The sequence below is a fragment of the Dermacentor albipictus genome, chromosome 1 (genome assembly GCF_038994185.2).
Source record: "Dermacentor albipictus isolate Rhodes 1998 colony chromosome 1, USDA_Dalb.pri_finalv2, whole genome shotgun sequence".
Classification (NCBI taxonomy): Eukaryota; Metazoa; Arthropoda; class Arachnida; order Ixodida; family Ixodidae; genus Dermacentor; species Dermacentor albipictus.
In genome coordinates, this window is record NC_091821.1 from 513,078,135 (window position 1) to 513,099,620 (window position 21,486).

General features: G+C 50.6%; 1 protein-coding gene across 7 annotated transcripts in view; it reads left to right on the forward strand.

Annotated features, from left to right (window-relative positions):
- The window catches only part of faf (ubiquitin carboxyl-terminal hydrolase-like faf), a 758,782-nt gene extending 738,007 nt beyond the window's left edge, over positions 1–20,775 (forward strand). For all 7 annotated transcript variants that reach the window (XM_065437146.1, XM_065437151.1, XM_070532615.1 and 4 more), the window contains 2 exons: positions 2,428–2,574; positions 20,502–20,775. In XM_065437146.1, the coding sequence (XP_065293218.1) occupies positions 2,428–2,574; positions 20,502–20,633 (279 nt within the window). In that variant the 3' untranslated portion in view covers positions 20,634–20,775. The remainder of the gene's footprint in view (positions 1–2,427; positions 2,575–20,501) is intronic.
- The last annotated feature ends 711 nt before the right edge of the window (positions 20,776–21,486 follow it).

The following is a 21,486-nucleotide window of genomic DNA, read 5'->3' on the forward strand; positions in this document are numbered from 1 at the left end:
CAGTTTGACTCCACTGCTCCTCCAACGCTGCCCTCTTCAGGCCTGCCCTCCCGAGCACAGTCTTCCACCAACGGGTGCCCCTCCACGGTTCCTGCTTCTTGGTCTCCAGAACTCTAATCACTTTCCTTCCACTACACGTGAAGCCGATGACAAGCCCACGATTACTACCGTCGCCATCACCAGCACACACTGATGAGGAAAGCAAGATGCCCTGACGACATTTTGAAAGTTCCACCTTTTGTGTCGCCCGCTGTGTTCAGTCATTCTGGCACCGACGGTGCGTGCATTTGAATCCGTGCTGCAAACCATGTGATTGTGTGTAATTAAGTGCTTCGTTAGGCATGCCTCACTTGTGCTTTTGTGGTCTACAGTGATAAATGGCTCCGTCTGTCTCTGGGCGAAAGTGTCCGACTTTGGAGCAGAAAGTTCTGCTGATAAAAGAAGTGGAAAAGGGCGGCCAGCAGAAAACGTCGCAGAGGAATTTGGCATACCGCTATCTAATTTATGAACTGTATTGAAAAACAAGGAAGTTGTGCTGGATGCCTTTGAAGAGAGCTTCTTAGCAAAGAGAAAGGGGAATTCTCGGAATACCCCGAAGTGGAAGGTGTACTTCTACAGTGGCTGAAGAATGCCAGGAGTGCAAATCTCCCCATGCATAGACCTGCACTAACTGCAAAAACGGACGCTCTCGCCCTCCAAATGAGCCATAAAGATTCCAAGTGCAGCAATGGCTGGCTCGAGCGGTTCAAGAAACGACACGGCGTGACCTTGAAGTCGATCGTTGGCAAAAGCGCAGTCATGAACCGGGATACTGTAGAAGTATGGTGCCAACATCAGCTCCAAGCTCTGCTTGAAAAGTATGAAGACAAAGACATCTACAACCTAGATGAGCATGTGTTGTTCTACAAGATGCTACCAAATCACATTCTCACAACCGCGGGCAGATCCTCATCCAAAGAAAAACACAGCAAGGAGCCTGTCACAGTGCTGTTTAGTGCCAATGCAACGCGTGAGGACAAGCTTTCCTTGTTGATACTGGGGAAGGTGAAGAAGCCGCGGTGCTTCCGAAATGCAAATATTCCCAAGGAATGCATCTACAAAAGTAACAAGCGAGCATGGATGACTGCTGCTATTTTTGAAGACAATGTGTGCCTTCTGGATAAACGGTTTGATGCAAAGAATCGGCAAGTGCATTTCGTAGTTGACAGTTGTCCGGGCCACGGGAAGATCGACAACCTCAAGACGATCGCTGTGGAATTTTTGCCGGCAAACGCAACCGCAGTGCTGCAACCGATGGATCAGGGCATCAATGAGACCACCTGAAAGCTGTACCGCAAGACTCTTTTGCAGTGCATGCTCACAGCCAGCAAGAGGTACAACATTTATTTGCTTGGTGCAGTCTGTTCGCTGAACTTTTTATGGAAAGAACTCACACCTTCGAAGGTTACCAACTGCTTTGAGCATGCCAGCTTTTCCAGCGCCGTTTTCACTGACCCTGATGATGACCAGCCTGACGGCGACCAGACTTGCAGCGATCTGTACAAGGCTGTTCATAAAATTGCTGGCCGAGAGCTAGAAGGCGACTTCGAGACATTCGCGTTGGTGGACGCTACTGCTCCTATGGTCGTCCCAGTGACGGATGCAGAGATACTAATTGACACTGTCGATGGCCCCGACAAGGACAAAGAACTGGCGGACGAAAAGCCATGTGAAGTGCCAACTGTGGGGCAGATGCGGGAGTACCTACGCCTGCTGCGAAATAAGGTTGAATGCATTGGCGATAACCACTGCCTCGTGCAATGCTTGGTCAAATTAGAGCAGGGGTTGCTCGGGCCTGTTAAGAACGTGAAACAGCCTAAGATTACTGCCTTTTTTGCACCTAAATAACATTTTGCTTCGCTGAATACATTGTATATTGACTTCGTCGCAGTTGTGGCACAATTAAAGCTTGTCTGCTTTAGCTTTTCTCAAGTGGTCGCTTATATCAAATTGCCAGTTACAACTAATGTTTTAGCCGTCCCGCTGACTTAGTTATAACGAGGGATTACTGTACTTGTTTCCTGTGATTCAGCAATGTCTAATTCTTCTTGCTGTAGTGTTTTACTATATTCAAAATTGTATGCAAGTGACAATGTAGCAGCACAGGAGAAATAGTAAGTGTTACAATTGCATAAAGTGCGAAAACTGTGTGTTATTTGTTTGAACCTTTTCACCATGTACAACCAGCATGATGGAGCACACAAAAAGAAACCTTGTCTCGTTGCCATGTAGCCCATATGAGAGCCTCACTGCATTGCTTGATCTGAAAGGCAGCAAATTCAAAAGCTATACTGGACAAGAGTACAGAGGGAGCAGCATGCATGTTCTGTGCATAGCACAGTTTTATGAAGAGTGCCTAGACACAGGTGTTTTTCTTCTGTCCTGCAGCGCCCTTACGGAGCTGGCAGCCAATATGGCTACAGCCAGTGGTCGCCACCAGCCCAGTCCAACGAGACATCTAATGGCTACTTTTTGGAACGATCTCACAGTGCCCGACTGACATTGTCGCGTGCCATACAGCTTTGCCCTGAAGAGGTGAGTACTTTGGTCCAGTTCACTTCAGCCTAGTGATTGGTTTTACTATTTGTGGCGCTGCTGGGTACACTTTTAGAACAGGAAAGCTACAGGCACTGCGAGGACAACACAATCGTCGATTTGCTTAGAAAAGCTCAACTATCTGCGCATGCTCCACGAATATGCGAAGCCGTCCCGTAAGCAACTTGCTCTTTCAGGTGCCTTGCACTTGGTTTGCTGTCAATAAAGACAGCCGAGGTAGTCAAGCTCCTTTTAGAACATTCACACACGTGGTTTAATGCAACATGCCTCAAATATGTCACGAGTAGGCTTGCGCGAATATTCAATACCTTCAAATACAGTTGAACCTCTGGGTATCGACGTCTGTAAAGTCGGCACTTCATTATATTGTAATTTGACCTTTTTATGCATTTAAGTACAGTTGCCGATAGATTTTCTTACATAGAAGGGGCCATGAAATCTTCCCCATTATTGGGTAGTCGGAAAAAAATTCATTTCAATAAGGAAAAAATATTTCGTTAAACATGATAGTCACCAATCAAAGGTACGATATCATGCGGTGTCAACAATATCTTCAACATCGGCAGTACAAAACGCAGCCTGCGATGCTTTCGCGTCCACTGCATCCCCGCGGCTGATAGTGTCGCCTGCCTCTCGCTTCAACGGGTCTCAGAAACTCACGGTTACATAACCTCCAGTACTAAATGTGCAGAAAGACAATGCACATGATGCCCTGCCATCTCGACATGCCCACTCTTTGCACACACAGCTGATTACCTATTTTCGCATGCCGGTGGGCTGCACTCAGTCGCACTGATGTCCATGCACCACCACATCCGTGCTGAAAAAGGCGACGTATGCCAACCTTTCCCTCTCTCCTTCCACTGCCTCATGCATGCTTGATAGCGTTACGGCAAGCTTGCTCCCCTCCCTCATTTCCCCTTGCTTGTGCAGGAAGGCGGCGCTTGACCATCCTTCTCAGCTCACCCTCGCCAGCTTTCCCTTGCACCCAAGGCATGCAGTGAATGCCTCCTATAGGGTACAGTGTGCCGGGTGCAATAGGATCTTATCAGACTTGGACTTTATATGGAATATGACATTGCTCCGCTTCAGTGGTCACTCTTGATCGCGCTACGCATGATTTTAGAGGTGCGTGTCAAGCAACCGCAAGTAATTCAACCATTTGACCATAAGCGTCGGCACCAGTTTTCATTTACCGTATTTGTCCGAATTAAGCTAACCCCCAAAAGTCCGAAGCCAGAAAAATAAACATTACCTCGAATGTAGGCCAAACAAAAGAGCGAAGACAGCGTTCACAAAATTAAAACAGTATTTATTGAATATGAGCGTGCCAAGCGCATTCTACGTTTCAATCTTCCTTATCCCTTTCCTTTCCTCAGTGCAGCCGGCGCACACAAAAAGTCTCCCGTTTCCCCCTCCAACAATGAACATTTTTCTCATCGATGCCGAAGTCCTGCCCGACTTGAAAACTTTTCATTTGAAAGCAGCAGCATAGTGGCATTGCCTGTTTGATGCCATTACAATAACGCCATGCCGCTTGCTGATACGGCACAGGTCAATATGGTGATGTCACTCGTGTACTTCAGTTGGCTACTGGCACAGCTAGTAGTGGCTGTGATACTGACTTTTGTAGATGGTGCTAGCTATGCACCATATTTATCAATTTCAATTAAAGAGTGGCACGTTTTTTGATATCCTCGTATCTAAGCCAACCCTAGAGTTTGGTATATGATTACTTCAAGAAAACTGTCGGCCTAGATTCAGATAAATACGATATTGCCTTATTATTCCCATGCAGCAGCAGCGAAATTTTGTTATATTGAAATAGTGTATAAACACACTTCGTTAGATTATACATGGTATATTATACATGGCATTCTATTGACAAGAAGTTATAAAAATTTTAATGCTTCATTGTATTGAAGTCTATCTGTATTCGATCAAACATTATGCTATTCAGTACTCATTTTGGCTCAAATTTTAGTGTGCAAAGTTTTCAAGGTATTCAAAACGAACGAATATACATATTTTTCAATGTGTAAGCTGCACTTACAGTTGTAATACCCTGGAAAAAAGATTCTCAATATCCGTGGATATAACCCGCAGAAATAACTGCATACAATGCTCAAATCTTTGCAAAAACAGTCTCCATTTGTGCTTGCACGAATCGTCTACATATTCCACCGGTAGCCCTGCCTTTTCAGTGATGCTTATGGCAAGGAACTTTGCCCTAAAGGTAATTTCACGTCAGCGCGGGCCACACTGTCGTATGGCCGCTGTCAATAAATTTGTTTAAGCGCAGCAATATACCGTAACTTTGGTAGCCGACACACAGTGAAGCAGCGCTAGTTAGGCCTACAGCGATGGCCGGCAAAACGTCACGGGAAGTTTGCCGCTTCTCAGTGATTAGTAAAACTTCATTTGGGCCAACAACAAAAAAGGCACCTTTCGATTCTTCTCATCTGCACTCGTGGGCACGAATCAAGTCGCGAGTGACAACCATAGTAGTCACATTTACACTGATACATTAGAAGTTGCATGCATGATTCTTGCACGTCCCCTGATATGTTGTTTTCTTGCATAGCTCCCGTCTCCTGTAATCCGCCTTTGCCTCGTAGCTTTACTGCAGTGGTCGGTATGCTTGCACGGTAGTACGAGATTGTGCAAGTGTTGCTCTGCTAACACCACCTAACGGCAGGGTAACTTAGGCACAAAAAGTAGAAGGCTCTTTGGCTCGGGATCGGCAAGCAGCGCGGACGTTCCACGTGTGCGCCGATTGATGCTTCTGCGAGACCATCTCGCGAGGCCTCGTGGGAACGCGCCACCATTCGCATGACCGTACGTACGAACGACCAGGTGTTGGTAACCAGCATGGGGCGAACATATTCGCTCGTTATCCGGTCGCAGTGAGTCCAACTTCCGCGATTTGTCGCGCGCCCATCGGCATGTTTTGTGGATAGCAACTCGGCTAGCAGTCATTAGTCTATGAAAGGTGCAATAAATGCCCTTGTGATTGTTTGCACTACTGTGTTGTCATTCCTTTGCCCCAAGAGAACAGGTGAGAACACCACATCTGGCTGCCCAACGTGGACCTCTTGGGGCATTGAACAATATTTTTGACAGTTTTGCTGCGTTCAAGAACTTTGTTAGAATGGAAGCATGGGGCTAGCGTGAATTTTGATCACTAGCGCCAGTGGCGTGCTTTCTTGAGCAAGGCAACGGTGGCTGTAGTGTGTTTGAACTTTTCAACATGCTAAGCCTTTTCGAAAATGATTTTTTTTAATGACATTCGTCATTATGAGAGCCATGTGGTCTATATCCTGGGAGAGCGAGGCTTAGCGCCCGCAGAGCATTGGAAAGCCTGAGGTGAGTGAGTATGGAAGCCTTGTGCATGGTCCGAATTTCTTATGTAAATAGTTTCTTCTGTCTCTAACTCTGATGAAGTCTGCAGCCACCCGTCTATGGGAGCTGGGTGGCCGCGTGCTACAGGTGCTGATACGGGCCAACTGGTATTGGCGGCCTGGCACCGGGCGCTCTGACACCGCCTGGGACGGTGGCCACCGTCAATTCGGATGCTGTGTGCACCGAGCGGGGTAGGACCACCTAACAGAGCTGACGTCTCCTCGCGGCTGCCTGTTTTGCGCCCATTTTGGGTGTTGTTTTTTGGATGCCGGTTGCTGTCAGGGTAGCGATGCTTTGGGCCTAAGGCTTTACGAAGCTGCCTGTCACACGAGGAGGGACAACCTGGTGGACCATGACGTTGAGGTGTTGCACTTTGCTTCCCTCATTCTAGTTAGCCTTGCACAAATTGAAATTACATGTTCGACTCAAGGAAGCGAGCTTCCTTCACGTGAACTTAGCATCTGAGCAGCCGCCTGATCTTTTGCTAGCCGAGTTGAACATCGTACCACGTGGGCGATGCGCATGCAGAATTCCTCTCCCTTGCACTACTTTAGTGTTTGCCGAGTGCGTTGAGTGTACGCAGCGTGAGTGGAGTCACCCTTGACTTGCTGTCACCTGCACATCGTCTGCACTGCTGCCCTGGACTGCAATCAAGCCACCCCGGACAATGGTGATGCTGTGGACGGACGGACGGACGGACGGACGAATGAGGCTCAAGCCTTTGAATCGGGAAGCAGCGGCGCGTGCCACCTAGCCTTGATTGGATGAAGTTGTTTACAAGAAAGCATGAAGTGTTCAGCCAGTTTGGTGCAGCGACTTTGGCAGCTGCCTGTATCCGTCTCGCAACCCTTGGCGGCAGAGAAAAGAGCCGGCGCTCACCAACAGCTACTGCAGCTCTCGCCAGCAGGGCGCGTCAGCGCGAGCGACGCTTGCTTGTACCGACTACTGCATCGCCTTTTCCGAAATCCTGCCCTGGAATGAAGTCGCCAAGTCTGCAAAGCTGCTTCTGTGACCAGCGGACGCTATCGGTGTACCCAAGGGCATTATCAGGTCGCATGTTATGGACAGCGTGTGGACATTTCCTCAGCGCGGCCACTGTTGCATGTACTACTTTGTTTGCAAAGCACGCATTGATGTTAGACTTTGTGACATGTTTCGCCAGAATATGTAGTGATTTAAGGTTGGGGGGATGTGGGGATGCGCGACTCTCACGCGTCCCTTGATATGTTGTTTTCTCACATAGCTCCCATCTCCTGTAATCTGGCTTCACCACATGGCTTTACTGCAGTGGTCAGTTTGCTTGCAGGGTAGTACAAGAGATGGCGCGAGTCTTGCTCTGCTAACGCCACCGAATGGCGGGGTTATTTAGGTGCAAAAAGGAGAAGGCGCTTCCTCTTTGGCTCGGGGTCGGCATGCGGCATGGACGTTCTGCACGTGCGTTGATCCATGCTTCTGCGAGACCGTTTCGCAAAGCCTACGCCGAAATGGACGAACACGATTGTTCGAATGCGCCACCGTTCACGTGACCATACGCACGAACAACCAGGCCTTGGTGTCCAGCATGGGGCGAACATATTCGCTCCTTATCCGGTCGCGGTGAGTCGGACTTAAGCAATTCGCCGCGCGCCCATCAGCATGTTTTGTGGATAGCAACTCGGCTAGCAGGCATTGATCTATGAAAAATCTAATAAATGCCCTTGTGATTGTTTGCACTACTGTGTTGTTGTTCCTTTGCCCCAAGAGAATGGGCGAGAACTCCACAATGTGTACCCAATTCATATGCCAACGTTTGTAACACAGCTAAGATATTCACCGCCTTTAGTGAAAATATGCCGTATTAGGATAGTAGTGAAGACAAATGCCGCAGTTTCTACAGCATACCCGCCATGTGTTTCTATGTCACTGGTAGCTAAGGATGCCCATCTCTGGTTCTGTCCCCTCAAAGTGGACATGGCTATGTTATTGTCGCGGAGTTGCCGATGTTAACAATATTATTCCTTACCGATACAGAAGAAACAGTTGCAATGCGCGTAATGTACGCAAGAAAAGAAAAAAATGTCGCAGCAGAACTTTTTGTTGGGCTAGTTGGTGCATGTTACTGAAGTACTAAAGCGCCAGACGACACAAATCAACACAAGACGACACAAGTCGCCAAACAGACGACGCTTGTGTCGTCTGTTTGGCGCTTTACTACTTCAGAAAAAATATCGCGTTGAGGGTGAGTCTTGGACTTTAGGTGTGTATTCACCTTATAGTTACAATACCAACAAAGGGCAGCAAGCACAAATACAATACAAAACCACAGCGGCGGAGCGTTCCACATGTCTGAGGTGAAAGACAGCACAATGTGAGAACCACAAACCACACAAGAGGCTGATAAAGGGTTCAGCTCACCTAGTGTGGATCTGCACTAGGGCACTGGGGTGGTCAGTCGCTCAGGAAGGACAAGCGCTGCAGCGGGACGAATTGTAGCAACTGAATTGAGATGATGCGGCCAGTCTGAAGCTCCTCAGCCGAAAGACAAAGACGCATCAGGGGAATAGTGCTTCTTCCCAAGCATTGTAGACTGAGTCTCCCTGGTTCCAAGAAAGGGGAAGGGAGGGAACGTGGTGTCTTGGCTGTGGCGTTGCGGTCAGGCGTGAAGAGCAAAGGGAGCGGCGAAATGTGCCCTCTTTCTGCTACCCTCCGCCAGCGTGCACGGGATTTGCATGCGATCCCACATACCCTCTCTTTAAAATCACCCTTTAGCCGCGAAGAGGCCACTGTCACCCAAGGCTTTCCTGAGAGGGACATGCTACTCCAACAGCAACACGGTTTGAGTCCACGTTGGTAAGGGAGCAGCTGTAGCTGCAAACTGCCGTTGTCGCCGTGTAGGTAGTCGTGAGCCTGGCCGGAACATTGAATGATGGTACAGAGCAGCTTGACAGTTTGTAACAGTGTGTAGTAGGAGGCAAGAAGGCCGCTGGGTCCGGGTCATCTTACTTCTCAGCAGCGTCACCTGCCTAGTCGGACGTGCCAGGTCCCAGGTGGCGAAAGGGCTCCTGGATTTCTGTGGGCTTCTTCGATTATGCTGACGTGATCCCTAAAGTCAGCCTCGAGATGGCACAGGGCAGTTGTGTTCTGATGTTCGCGGGGGTCGTTGCCCTCTGGTATGGTTGAACGCATTTCTTCCTGTTCGTCTCGACACAGCTCTCTCTGTCACTGCGCCTCCGTTGCTCTCGCGGATTTCGGCACGCAAGATCAGCAAAGATGCGCCGACCCACCCCTGACCCCTCTTGCACCTCGCTGTGCCAGAGGGGTCTATTCTGTTGTTGCGGGTTAAGTCTTTTGCTCAGCCTTGAGGCTGGGTGCTTGGTTGCGGGATTGTGTGCCACAGTTCAGCGAATTGTGCGCCGCTGCTGCCACTTTGGACCGGAAGCAGCTTGCTGCACTTCTCACCTCATTGCTGGCTGCCAAAGGATCAGCTTTTCTCGCCACCTGTTGCATGAAATGCATTGCTGGCCTGCTCATTTGTACCCGCTTTGGAGACGGTATTTTCTGCGTGGTTGTTGTTGCACGGCTGCCGATGGGCGTTCTGCTGCTGCAACAATTTAGTTAGCCCCTCTCGCTTCTTCGAAAGAGAAAGCATGTGTTCGCTCTGGAAAAAGGAGCATTCGCAGACATTGAAGGAGCATTCCGTCCGATATCACACGCAATCACATGCAGGAAACTCCTGTAGAAGTTGATGAGGCCGAGGTACCTCTGAAGCTCCTTCTTCTTCTGGGGCTTAGGCGCCTTGAGCACAGTGCCAACTTTGCAAATAGCCTCTGCGAACCGGGCTGCGTTATTTCTGCTGAGATTGCAAGGTGTAATACCGCACTGGGCTGAGACGTTGAGCTGCACAACCCAGGGGAGAGCATTCTCCTCGGGCCACATGCACGCAGTACCAGGGTCTCTGTGAGAACGGCCAGGGGGTGATTTCGACATTACATGAGACCCGCTGATGCTCCTGGCAGATTTGGCAGCTCTGCATCATGTGAGCGATGTCCTGGTCTAAGCCACACCACCAAACATGGGACCGGGCCACCATCTTGGTCTTTTCCAGCCAGGATGACCCACATGCAGCAACTGCAGGACCCTGGAGCAGAGACTTTGTGGGATCACCACCCTTGAACCCCACAGTAGGCAGCCCTGCTGCAAGCTCAGCTCAGCGGCCTCGTGGCTATAGGCCTGTTGAACCAATTCATCCCCACGGGACACCGCCTTCACCACCTGAGACAGGACTGGTTGCTTACAATACTGCAGATCTGGAGAGTACCTCTGCGTATGCGTGTTCCAGCATAAACACTTCCGCAGGTTCTGGAATGGTATCAGGCACGTTAGGCAGGGGCAGGCGGCTCAGGGCATCAGCAGGTCCCAGGCCCTTTCCTGGATGGTAAACCAACTGGTAACTGTAAGCTGCCAGCCTCAAAGCCCAGCGTACCACTCGAGGTGATGGCTGCCCAGAAACTGCCTTGTCAGGCTCCAGTAGCCCCAACAGCGGCTTCTGGTCTGTGACCGCCTCAAACTTCCGGCCCCACAAATACTGGTGGAAGCGTTCGACATCAAACATAAGGACCAAACCTTCCTTGTCTAGCTGGCTGTAACATTGCTCTGCAGCATGAAGCTGACGAGAAGCAAATGACACAGGGTGTTCCTGGACATCTTTGTCCCGGTGCGCCAGGATGGCTCCCACACCGTACGGCGACGCATCTACAGTCAGGACGACAGGCTTAGCCGGATCGAAATGTACCAGCACTGGTGCCTTGGTGATTAGCTCGTTGTTGCGTGGGAAGGGCCAGTCCTGCTCCTTCTTCCAGACCCATTGCTGACCATCTCAAAGCAGAAGATGGAGCGGCTGTAGATGCTCCGACAGGTTCAGCAGGAAACTCCTGTAAAAGTTGATGAGGCCGAGGTACCTCTGAAGCTCCTTCTTGTTCTGGGGCTTAGGTGCCTTGAGCACAGTGTCAACTTTGCAGGGAGCCGGGGCTAGGCCAGCCTGGGAAATGTCCCAAGTACTCAACACGGGGGGCCAGGAAAATGCACTTTTCCAGCTTGAGCTTGAGACTGGCGTACCCTGGCACGACTGCAGGATGTTGTGCAGGTTCTGCAAGTAGGGACCACTTGCAGAACCACATTGCTGCCAGTAGATGCAGACCACATTGCAGACCACATTGCTGCCAGTAACCAGGATGTCGTCCAAGTACACCGCCACGTCCCTCATGCCCCTGAAAAGGTTATCCATCTCCCTCAAAAATATGGCTGGGGCTGGGGCTGAGGCCACGCCAAAGAGTAAATGCGTGTACTGAAAGAGCCCCAAAGTTGTCGATATTGTGACATGCTTCCTGGAGGCATCCTGGAGCACCAGCTGCTGGTAAGCATCTCTGAGGTCGAGCTTAGTAAATTTCTGTCGACCAGACAATGCCAATACGGTGCATCGGGTACTTCTCGACATTTGCGATGGGGTTGATGGTAACCTTGAAATCCCCACAGATCCTGACACTGCCGTCGCGCTTGAGGAGTGGTACGATGGGAGCGGCCCATTCAGACGTCTTGACGGGCACCAGGATGCCCTCTCACTGGAACCGTTGCAGCTTCTGGGTGACTCCATCCTTCAGGGCAAATGGCATTGGGCGAGGCTTCAAAAAACATGGCCGGGCTCCCTCAGGTACATACGTGCCAGCCGTCATGCTGGCGAATGTGTCCACCCCTGACTGGAACAGGGACTTGAACTCGGTCAGGGGGCTGGGGACGTCTTTCACCACATGTAGGCTGGCTTTCTGGTACTCTGGCAGACGAACGCCCAGTGCATGAATCCAGTTTCGGCCCAGCAGCGTCAGCAGCGACCCCTTGGTTAAGTAAAAGGGAAGGGTTGCCTTCCTGTCGCCAAAGCGAACGCTGACCTGTGCCTGACCCTGGACTTGGGGGAGCTGCCCGAGTAGCTGCGCAGCATCACACCCAAAGCCTCGTCGGACACGCCGGGGAAGGTACGCTTGTACCATTTCCCAGCCATGACAGACACGCTGGTCTCTTTGTCCAGCTCCATAGAAATTGGGTGCCCGCAGATTTTGATGGTCAGCATGTATGGCAGCACAGACAATGGCACAAGGCCTGTGTGCCACATGTTGAAAATCGGCAGGTCCTTTGCCACAACCAACGTTACTAGACTAGCTTCAGTTGTAAAACTCCCCGCCCGCGCGCTTACAGCTGCTGTCGCCACTTCTGTGACAGCCGCCAGAGGGCAACGCTGTTCCATCGGGCTCCACTGCAGACGCCTCGTCACAGCCTTGAGCTCGTGCGGACGGGCAGTTTGCACGTGTTTCATGCTCGCTGGCGTTCCCCCTTGTCCGAATTAGTGATACCACGAGAAAGCGGTATCCACCTACAGCAATAAGATTTATCAAGTTCGTTAATACTGAAAGAAGGGTAAACTGCACGAAAGGAAGAAACGCATACAGCGAAGCGCAGAAGCTGCGTTTCTAAATGTTGTTTCTTCCTGTCGTCTTAACGTTTCGCGCAGTTTAGGCTCACGAGCCTGAATATCTGGCCAAAGTGCGTGATTGTAGGATGATCTTCATCCCCACTGAAGCTTCTCACCACGCCAAAGAAGCGCTACAAAAAGAAAGGTGAGGTTGGTCTTTGCACACAAGCCACGCACACACAAAAAGGAAGTCGGATTTTTTATTCCGTGAAGATGCTTAATCAGCGAAGCTGAAACGTGCGGCCCCTGTGTTTATCACTGGGTTAATCCCGAGGGTTCGTTAAAGTATTTCTCAGTTATGAGGTTACACACACAATCGGCTGTGAGAGAGAACGACGTCACTGACGGTATGTGCGCAGTTGTCGCTTGCGTTCGATGTCTCGAGTTTGCTCGGCGGCGTGGTTAGCAGCCTTCGCCTGCGATTTGCTGCTTGTGATTCTTCGAAATTAAATTTCTTCAAAATTAAATCTTTCCGTTACGTATGACCATGAGGGGCTCATACTCCCTTAAGCAATGGCTCATACCCCCGTAAATGCGGCCTCCCCATTACGACGACAGAAGTGAAGTGAAATTCTACGCTGGAAAGATGAACGGCCACACAGCCAGCTGTGGAAGACGACGACGAACGCGGGAACAGTGGCACGAGCGCGTGCCGTTGATTTCGCAGTGAGTTCCCGGTCGGCACGAGGAATCGCTCTGTTTCACGCTGAGCGAAGCGTCGCATTGCTGGGAGCACAGAATAAGTGGTGCGCCGAACTGTCGACATCGTTCCGATAGGGGCCTATGCAGCCAGGTACGCAGCACGTCGGCATCGTCTGCTGATATTCTTAAGAAACTCGGCGAAGGCTACAGTTTCACGGATGACATGCTTGCTGAAATTCGCCGCCAACAACAAACCACAGAATACACCAACGCTGCACCACGTGCTTAGTCCGGCCCGCCCGCATAGCCAGCTAGTGAGGAAGTGAAGCCGGGCGCGACTGCAGCGCCACGAACGCGCGGGCGGGTGGCGGTTCCGCACAACGGCGCCGAGTTTTAAAACTGAAGCTAGTCTAGTAACGTTGGCCACAACGTGGAGCCTGGCTGCGGAAGAACTTAAGCCTGCTGCTGCACGCCCCCGCTGCGTACCGTTGCGACGGCTACCCTGGCCGCGGACTTGTGTGGTACCTGGGCTTGAACTAGGCTGCTGCTGTGGTCTTTGCTGTTTGCCCTCTCCCTTTGGCATACCCGTGCCAGGTACCCCGTTTTCGCTCACATGAAGCATTGTGCTCGAGAGAACTGGCACTGCGAGAGGGAGTGGGCATCACCACAGTGACCGCAGGTACTGCCCTTTGTAGAGCCAACTTGTTGACCGCTGCTTCCGCTGACGGTCAGCCAGTCGCACGGGCAATCTCGCCGGTGTCCTTGGCAACAGTTTTCATTGCCAGCACTGCGTTCACGGCGTCATCCAGAGAGGGGTCACGAAGCTCTAGGAGTCGCGTCTGCATGGCGGGGTTGCTGATGCCGCAGACGAAACGCTCCTGGAGCAGCGAGTCCAGCTGGTCCCCAAAAACGCAACCGCTCGTTACCCTCGTAGCGCAGTAACGAACTGCGCGAGGGCCTCTCTTTCCCGGCGGCTCCAGTATTTGAAGCGGAAACGCTCCATTAGTGGGCCTCTTCGATTTTCGGAGTTCTCGCCGCCCGCTGGCAGCCAGATGGCAGCCAGCTAGTTCCGGTTCTGACAGGAAGTCATGTGGGCTGGGATCCCAAGACAACCCGAAACTGCCCGAAGTTTGCAAAATCAAATGCCGGTACAGCTGGCCAAATGTAAACATGCTACCAGCATGGCAGCGCCCGGCGAGGCCGGCGCGCGCTTGGCGTGGTCGGCCCATTTATGCGTTGCCAGCTTGAAAATATATAGTTGCATTTAGGGATACGATCACTTTCGCGCGACTCGGCACAGGACGCGTACTCGGCCAACCTCGCCTTGCGCAGCGCAACAGATGGCCTCGGACGCGGCAGATGACAAGACGCGAAATCGTGATTGTATACTAGAAAGCGATGGCTGGAGGATCCCTGCTCGCAGCGATCACGTCGACCACCGGTGACATTGATGAGTTAGCATCGTGTCATCACAAGGCATGAAAAAGCAAGTTATCGGGTACATCTCATACGCATAAAATTTCGGACCGACCTGCTTGGGCTTCGATTTCAGAAAGTTTGTTGCGGCTGATGGTGCTTCTCATTTAAGGAGCTGGGGACGCGGCTGGCGCATGAAAATGCACGTCGCCTGTGACCAGTGAAACGTTCCACACGAAAAACAACATTGGTCGCAATCATGAGAGCAATAAGCCAATGTACGTGTGTCTAAATGTACCGAGTGCAATCAGTGTATTCTTAGATCAACGGCCTGCAGTTCAAGCACATATCGGTTTCGAGCTGCAACCTAAGCATACGACGGAGAGACGGAGCGAACACGGGTTAGCTGCAAAGCCTTCGCTAACTGCAAAGAAAGGAGAGATATACATACGCGAAATATGTCAAAAGGAACGCCACCAGAAAAATACGAACCCAAAATGTACCGCAATGTGTGAATGAGCGTCTACAACTTGCGTGGAACACGATGCAGATAACATGCACGCATGAGAGCGCGGCGCGCTGTTCACCGCCGCGAAGAAGCAATCAGGGGACACACACATATACACATACACAAAAGCTTCAAACGGTTCACCATGGCTCGTATCACACCACTTCGTGATGCGGAGCGAAGCGTTAGCACCTAAAAAGATAACGCTCGAAGTAAGGAAATCCGAAGATGACCATAGACAGCTGGCTGAGCAAGGTAAATTTAAGTCCTCAAGCGCCCGCGTTGCAATCCGTGAAGTCCCCGTAAAGATGGCGGCAAGCGCCCATCGCCTCTTTTAGTCGTCTGCTAGCCAGAGAACTTCCAGAGAGCAGCCAGACCAAAATCGTCCTGGCAGGTTCTGGCAGCCCGCGGGTAGCCAGAATCATCCAGCGCGAGTAAAACGAATGCCCGGCGGAAGTGCGTAGCACGGTGGGCGGAGCAACCTGAGAAAAACGAAGACGCTCTGGCTGGCTCTGGCAGCCCGCAGGTAGCCAGAAGTGGAAAATCGAAGAAGCCCAGTGTGGGCAGTGCTGGGTTGAAATGCGAGCGCAGTATAGCGGGCAGCTCATCTAGCGTCTGAAACATGCGGCACGGCTGGCTTTAGAAGGTCGAGCAGGAGACTGAAGACACGGGTCCTGCAGCTGGCCAGGAAAATGTCCTGCTGTTTGGCCTCTGGTGTGTCGTTTGCCTGGAAGAACACGTGGACTTGTTCTTCATAAACTGGCCAGGTGGGCTCATCTCTCTCGGACATCTCAAGCCTTTCGTACAGCAGCATGGCGTCAGCAATAGAGGGTGGTGTTTCGCCGCTCGCGGTGGCGTGGGACGATTCGGGGGTACTCGTCGCCAGTGTCACGATCCGCCCGGTTTCGTGAACGAGGGAGGGCTCAAGGCACCCTCGGTTTGACAAACGCTCCGCAGCGTGGTGGTGACGAACGATGACTGACCGTCTTGGGGAGCAGCTGTGCTCACCAGTGTCTATTGGTGCAGTGACCAATGTTGCCTACCAAGCCTGGCAGGTCAACGAAGATTATGCTCGAGGGGGCTTCACATGCTTGTTACGACCTCCACCTGTAAGTATCCTCTGCTTCCATAGAGCGTAGTGAAGTATTTAGCTCCACCAACGGTGGACACGATTGAGGAAATGCTAGGAAGCGGATATGCATCCTTGCGTGTCACCTCATTCAGGCGGTGATAATCAACACAAAGACGGGTTGTCCCATCCCTTTTAGGAACTAACACCACAGGAAAACCCCCTGGGCTATCTGACCTTTCAACAATGGCTGTATCGAGCAGTTCGTTCAGGGCGCTGTCTAGTGCTTTACTTTTAGCCAAAAACTCACCGGCTGAGGATTGCACTTCCATGCCGCTGTAACTGCCACCGGCCATGCAGTGTTGCTCACCGGTGGTCCCGCTCATTCCTCAAAAGTACGTGCTCTCGGTTTGTAGGCTGTTTGCAATCCCAGGCCTAGTGCCCCAGTTGGTTGCACCAATAACAGAGGAGAGTCTGCCTTTGTCAGGCTTGGCATACAGTGCCTTACCCTGGTTGGCCATTGTTCCTTCCTTTCGACTGCTCCCTTGCAGGCACACTATGCTCTGGCATCCTCAAGTCGACATGTCAACCACGATTCTGCATACCTCGGCCATCAACAGCACGTGCTGCACGCATGGCATAAGCGTACGGGTCGAGAGCCCAGTCAGATCATTTTCAATCGTTTCTCAGAGGCCCGTCATTGAAAGCAACCGCACCGGCTCCCTGGGAACGGGTGCGGCAAGTGTCTCCTTTCCACGCGCATCACGGCTCAAGTGCCTGTGATGATGGGGTTGGAGGTCGGTATGAACGCGAGGCAAGGGTATGGCCGCCTGTATGCATTTTGCCTCCGAGGCCAGCTCATCCAAATCCCTGAACTTGCTGCCTCTCAAGTATGCTGCGAAGGTGGGATGAGCTTGTCGCATGACTCTCTCCACCTTATCACAATTTGGAGCAGAGGGGTTAGCGGTACGATAAAGTTTGTCCAACACCCTTAAGTACTCGAGGAAGAATTAGTCCGGATGCTGAGTGTGTAGCTCCAACTCGTGCTGCAGACGAAGCTGGTAATCTGCAGGCAGAAATTCCTCGCATAAGGTCACTCGGAACTTGGCCAGCATGCGAGACCGGTAGCCAGTAAGCCGGAACCAGCGGGCTGCGTGATCAGTCAACAACACTGGTACGTGTTCCAGCATCTCTCCATCGGACAGCCCCGTTGCTTGCTGATAAGTCAGCATGCGGTCGAGGTATTCGTTGACACTGACTGAATCATGGTGCCTGCTGTAGGTGGGTAAGTCCACCCTCACTCTCCGTCTAGCAGCTGTGGTAGGTGTCAACAGAGTATTCTGCAGGACACCTGTCAAGCTTTCAATCAGGTGCATTGCATCGCGCATCAGCACCTGCTGAGGCTCGCCCTGGCCAGTATTGTTTGGCACAAGAGCTGGATGCATTGAGCAAGTGCGCCGCAGTGGCTCCATGCTCTCCACAAACTCTGGTGTAATGTGCCTCGTGTCCTGTCGGAGAGGGTGCTTAATGTGTAGTGCTACCCTCTTCAAAGCTGATGATGTTCCGAGGGGTAACGTTCACCGCAGGTTTGATTGTGCAGTAGCAGTTACCAATGCTTCGAATTGTTGCCTGTTGGTAGCCACCGTTGATAGCGTATACAATGGCTGTAAGTCAGCCTCATATGCTGCTATGGTTCGTTAGTGTGGTGACAGTCACTCACACACAGACTCAACCTGTCACACCTCTGGCCCCATGTTGGGCACCAAATGTAGGGGTGTTTTTCAAGTTCACTCCGGCAGAGAGGCAGTCACTCGCTAGCACTTTTGCAGCAGCCCTAACAGTCAGAGCTGTGACCCCGAACCCACGGTTCACAGTGAGTTGCGACCACTGGAGGTTCAGGCCTGGAGGGGGGGGGGGGGGGAGGCAGAGTGAGTTTTGGACTTAAGGTGTTTATTCACCTTATAGCTATAATACCAACAAAGAGCAACAACAGAAAATACAAATACAAAACAAAACCACAGTGGCAGAGCATTCCGCACGTCCGAGGTGATAAACCGCACTATGTGGAACCCACACAAGAGGCTGATAAGGGTTCAGCTCACCTAGCATGGATCTGCGCTCGGGCCCTAGGGCGGTCAGTCGCCCACAAAGGCCGAGAACTGCAAGGCGATGGCGTGCGGCAGTCTCAGTGGCTGAATTGAGGTGTGGCCAGCCGCAAGCTCCTCAGCCAAAAGACAAAGACGCATCGCAGGAACAGCGCTTCTCTCCGAGCGCTGGAGAGGGAGTCTCCCCGGTTCCAAGAAGGGGAAAAGGAGGTAATGGGAAAGGGGAAAGGAGGCCTTGGCTGCAACGTCGTGGCCAGACACGAAGAGCAGCTGAAGCGGCGAAATGTGCGCTCTCCACACTACCCTCCGCGACCGAGCATGTGATCATCGCATGATAACTGTGCGGCCGCTTTGGAGATATCGGCATTGCACGTGCAATCCCCACACATTCTGGTAGCATCATAGGTATCATATACTGGCTTCGGCAACCAGCTCGATTTCTTTTCGGCTTTATATTGCCCTCTTAAATCATTACAGGATAGGAAAGTGACAATGTTCGTCTCGGGTCGCTCAGGCGCCACCTTCTCGGCACACCTCGGTATGTCATGCCGCACTGACTGGGCGCATAAAAACTTCCCACCAAAATGCCCCGCTTAAAGAACCCTGGAGCGCAAACGTAAGCTTGCCAAAGCCACAAGAACAACAATGTGCATCTCAAGCTGCTTGGGCTCAACCAACTCGGTGAATACTGCAACGATTCGATTCATACAATGCTTCGCATTATGTAATTGTCAGCTACAGTTGAGTCTGCCAATTATTTTTGTGACTTCAGATCATACATCTTCCCAGTTATGACAAATCAGTTCTGCGGAAGCCCGCAAGGTGGAGGAAAGTACTGAAAGGGAAAAATTGGCACTCACCCGAATTGCAGCACGAAGCTTAAAAGGAAACACATACGGATTTCTCAAGAAGAAAACTTCACAGTTGAAAAAAAATTCATCCTGGCCTGGGACCTGAACCCCAGACCAGCACCTTTCCGGGGTGATCGCTCTACCGTCCGAGTTTACCAGGAGGCTAGCGATCGCAGAGCGAGGCCAAATTAAGCAATAACTGCAAGGTTTTCTTGAGAAAAACGTACGGGTTTCCTTTGTAGCTTCGTGCTACAATTCGGGTGGATTCCAATTTTGCCCTTTCATTTCCCCGGTTAGTACTTGGCATTTTTCCCCCAAATGTATGAACAAGGTTTGGTTCAATTTATTAGTTCATTGTAGTGAGGTTTAACTGCAGTGCTAAAATAGTAGGTCTCAAATTTTATTGCTTAAGTACTTTGTAAAAGTACCACTGGTATAAGGTCGACAGGTTTAATTTAATTATTGTGCTTCTTGCTCTTGCTCTTGCTCGGCATAGAGACAGTGTTATTCGTGCAGTGGGTGATAAGTGAACAAATGGCAGCAGGTGCTGCAGTCATTGTTTTTGCACTACTTTACTCATCTTCAATAGCAAGTTGCATTGTACGCAAGGGTAGGCCAGAATATGCACCTTTCTGCGGCAGCCTCCGAGCCTAATGAGGTAGGTCATCCTGGATGAAGCTTGAGTTTATGTTATTCTTTGCTTCTTCCTGTTCTTACTTGTCTGTGCCCCGAGCCCACACCGAATCTGGATAGAATGCAGAGGTGTAGGTGCACATTCTACTGAGGGCGTTGCAGGAAGCATTGTGCTGCATGTGCTGCATTAAAGGCCACATTGTGCAGCTCATGCATGCTCTTCACAAATGCGTGCATTTGCTGTCGTGAATGATGGCACATAATGAAATGCTAGCAGCAGCTTAAGTGTGGGCTTAATAATGTTAATAATACTATTATGATTGCCAGCATGCAAATCACCAACAGCCTCATGTGTTTCTTTCTCCTTGGGCCATTACACAAAAAGCCTTCCATAAAGTAAAAACACATTTTTGCGTTAAGACTTCGTGTCATAACATCTGGAACACTAGGTGACACACAGTGTAAACAGTATGTTTTTCATAAGTCGCTTGGAGAAATACATGTTCTGAATGTGTAAGCGACAAGGAAACTGCACCAGGGGGATTTGACGTGTATGCAAAGTCAGCAATGGGGACAGCCAGCATGCCCAAGTATTCCACTTAGGCTCCAGCAGAGCAGAAGTGCACGAAGCCATGAGGAAATGAAGTTGCGATGCTGAAGCGCAGCTGCTGGAACTGCACTTACTTGAAAAACACAAGCTGCTCTTAATTTTGGCAATTGCCACTGCATCTCGTTTACACCCTACTGCTAAGTGTTTATTCTCATAAATTTGTGTGCACAGGAGCCCGAAGAGGCTGAATTGCCCGAAGAGGCACCAGCCTTCGCGCCGCCCAGCAGCACCCTGCGCTACCAAGCCGAGGAGCAGCCGCCACCAAGCAAGGAGGAGCAGCCCCACAGGACCGATGATGCCTGACTGTTCTGGTGTACAAACTATTGTGCTGTGAAAGTTTAGCCTCATGTGATAGAGCGATAAAGGCTCGTGCCATGCTTGGCTTGCCTTCTATTCGCCTGTTTTTCGTCTTGTTTCTGAATAAAATGACACAAATTGTTATTAATTTCCTTGCATCTACAGCCAGTGATGGAAAGGTGCGTCCCCAACTGTGTTCATGTGACAATTTCGAAGCCTAGTCATGGAATATGTGAATGAGGACTCGTGCTCACTCCATGCAGAGGACTCGCATGCTTTGCCTTCATCATGAGAATAGCGGTAAGATGTAGCTTAACGAAGTTGTAGCGTAGCACAGGATTACTCGGGCACTGCCTAATGAAAAGTAGGTTGAGGCTAGCGAACTGGATTGGTGAACTTTTGCTACAGGCCCTGGGAATGGCACATTTATTTCGTCACAAATGGATGTTATCATTTTTTCACCACACATAGCATGTGTGCTTTGGTTATGCTTAGAGTCCATTGCTTTCGGGTTTTATATATATTTCTTTCTAATTTGGGGGAGGGGATAGAAATCAGCCATTATTTTTGGAAAGGTAAACGTGGTAGATATATCTGGGGGTTTTGTTGTCAGGCAGCCCAAACTTAGAAATTTTCCTGATAACTTTTGCAGGCACTTAACATGGCGAGGGTCTTGTTTTGGGCAGAAATGTTCTATTAAGCCTTTAACTCCAAATTAATTTTGGGGGAAATGTAAGAAATTTTCCAAATTTTTTAAGTAGTCATAATTTTTTTGTCATTTTGATTCTGAATATGTAGTGTACTTGGTGTCTGGCTAAACATGACACAAAATTTTTTTAAACAGCTGCTCTTGAGGGCA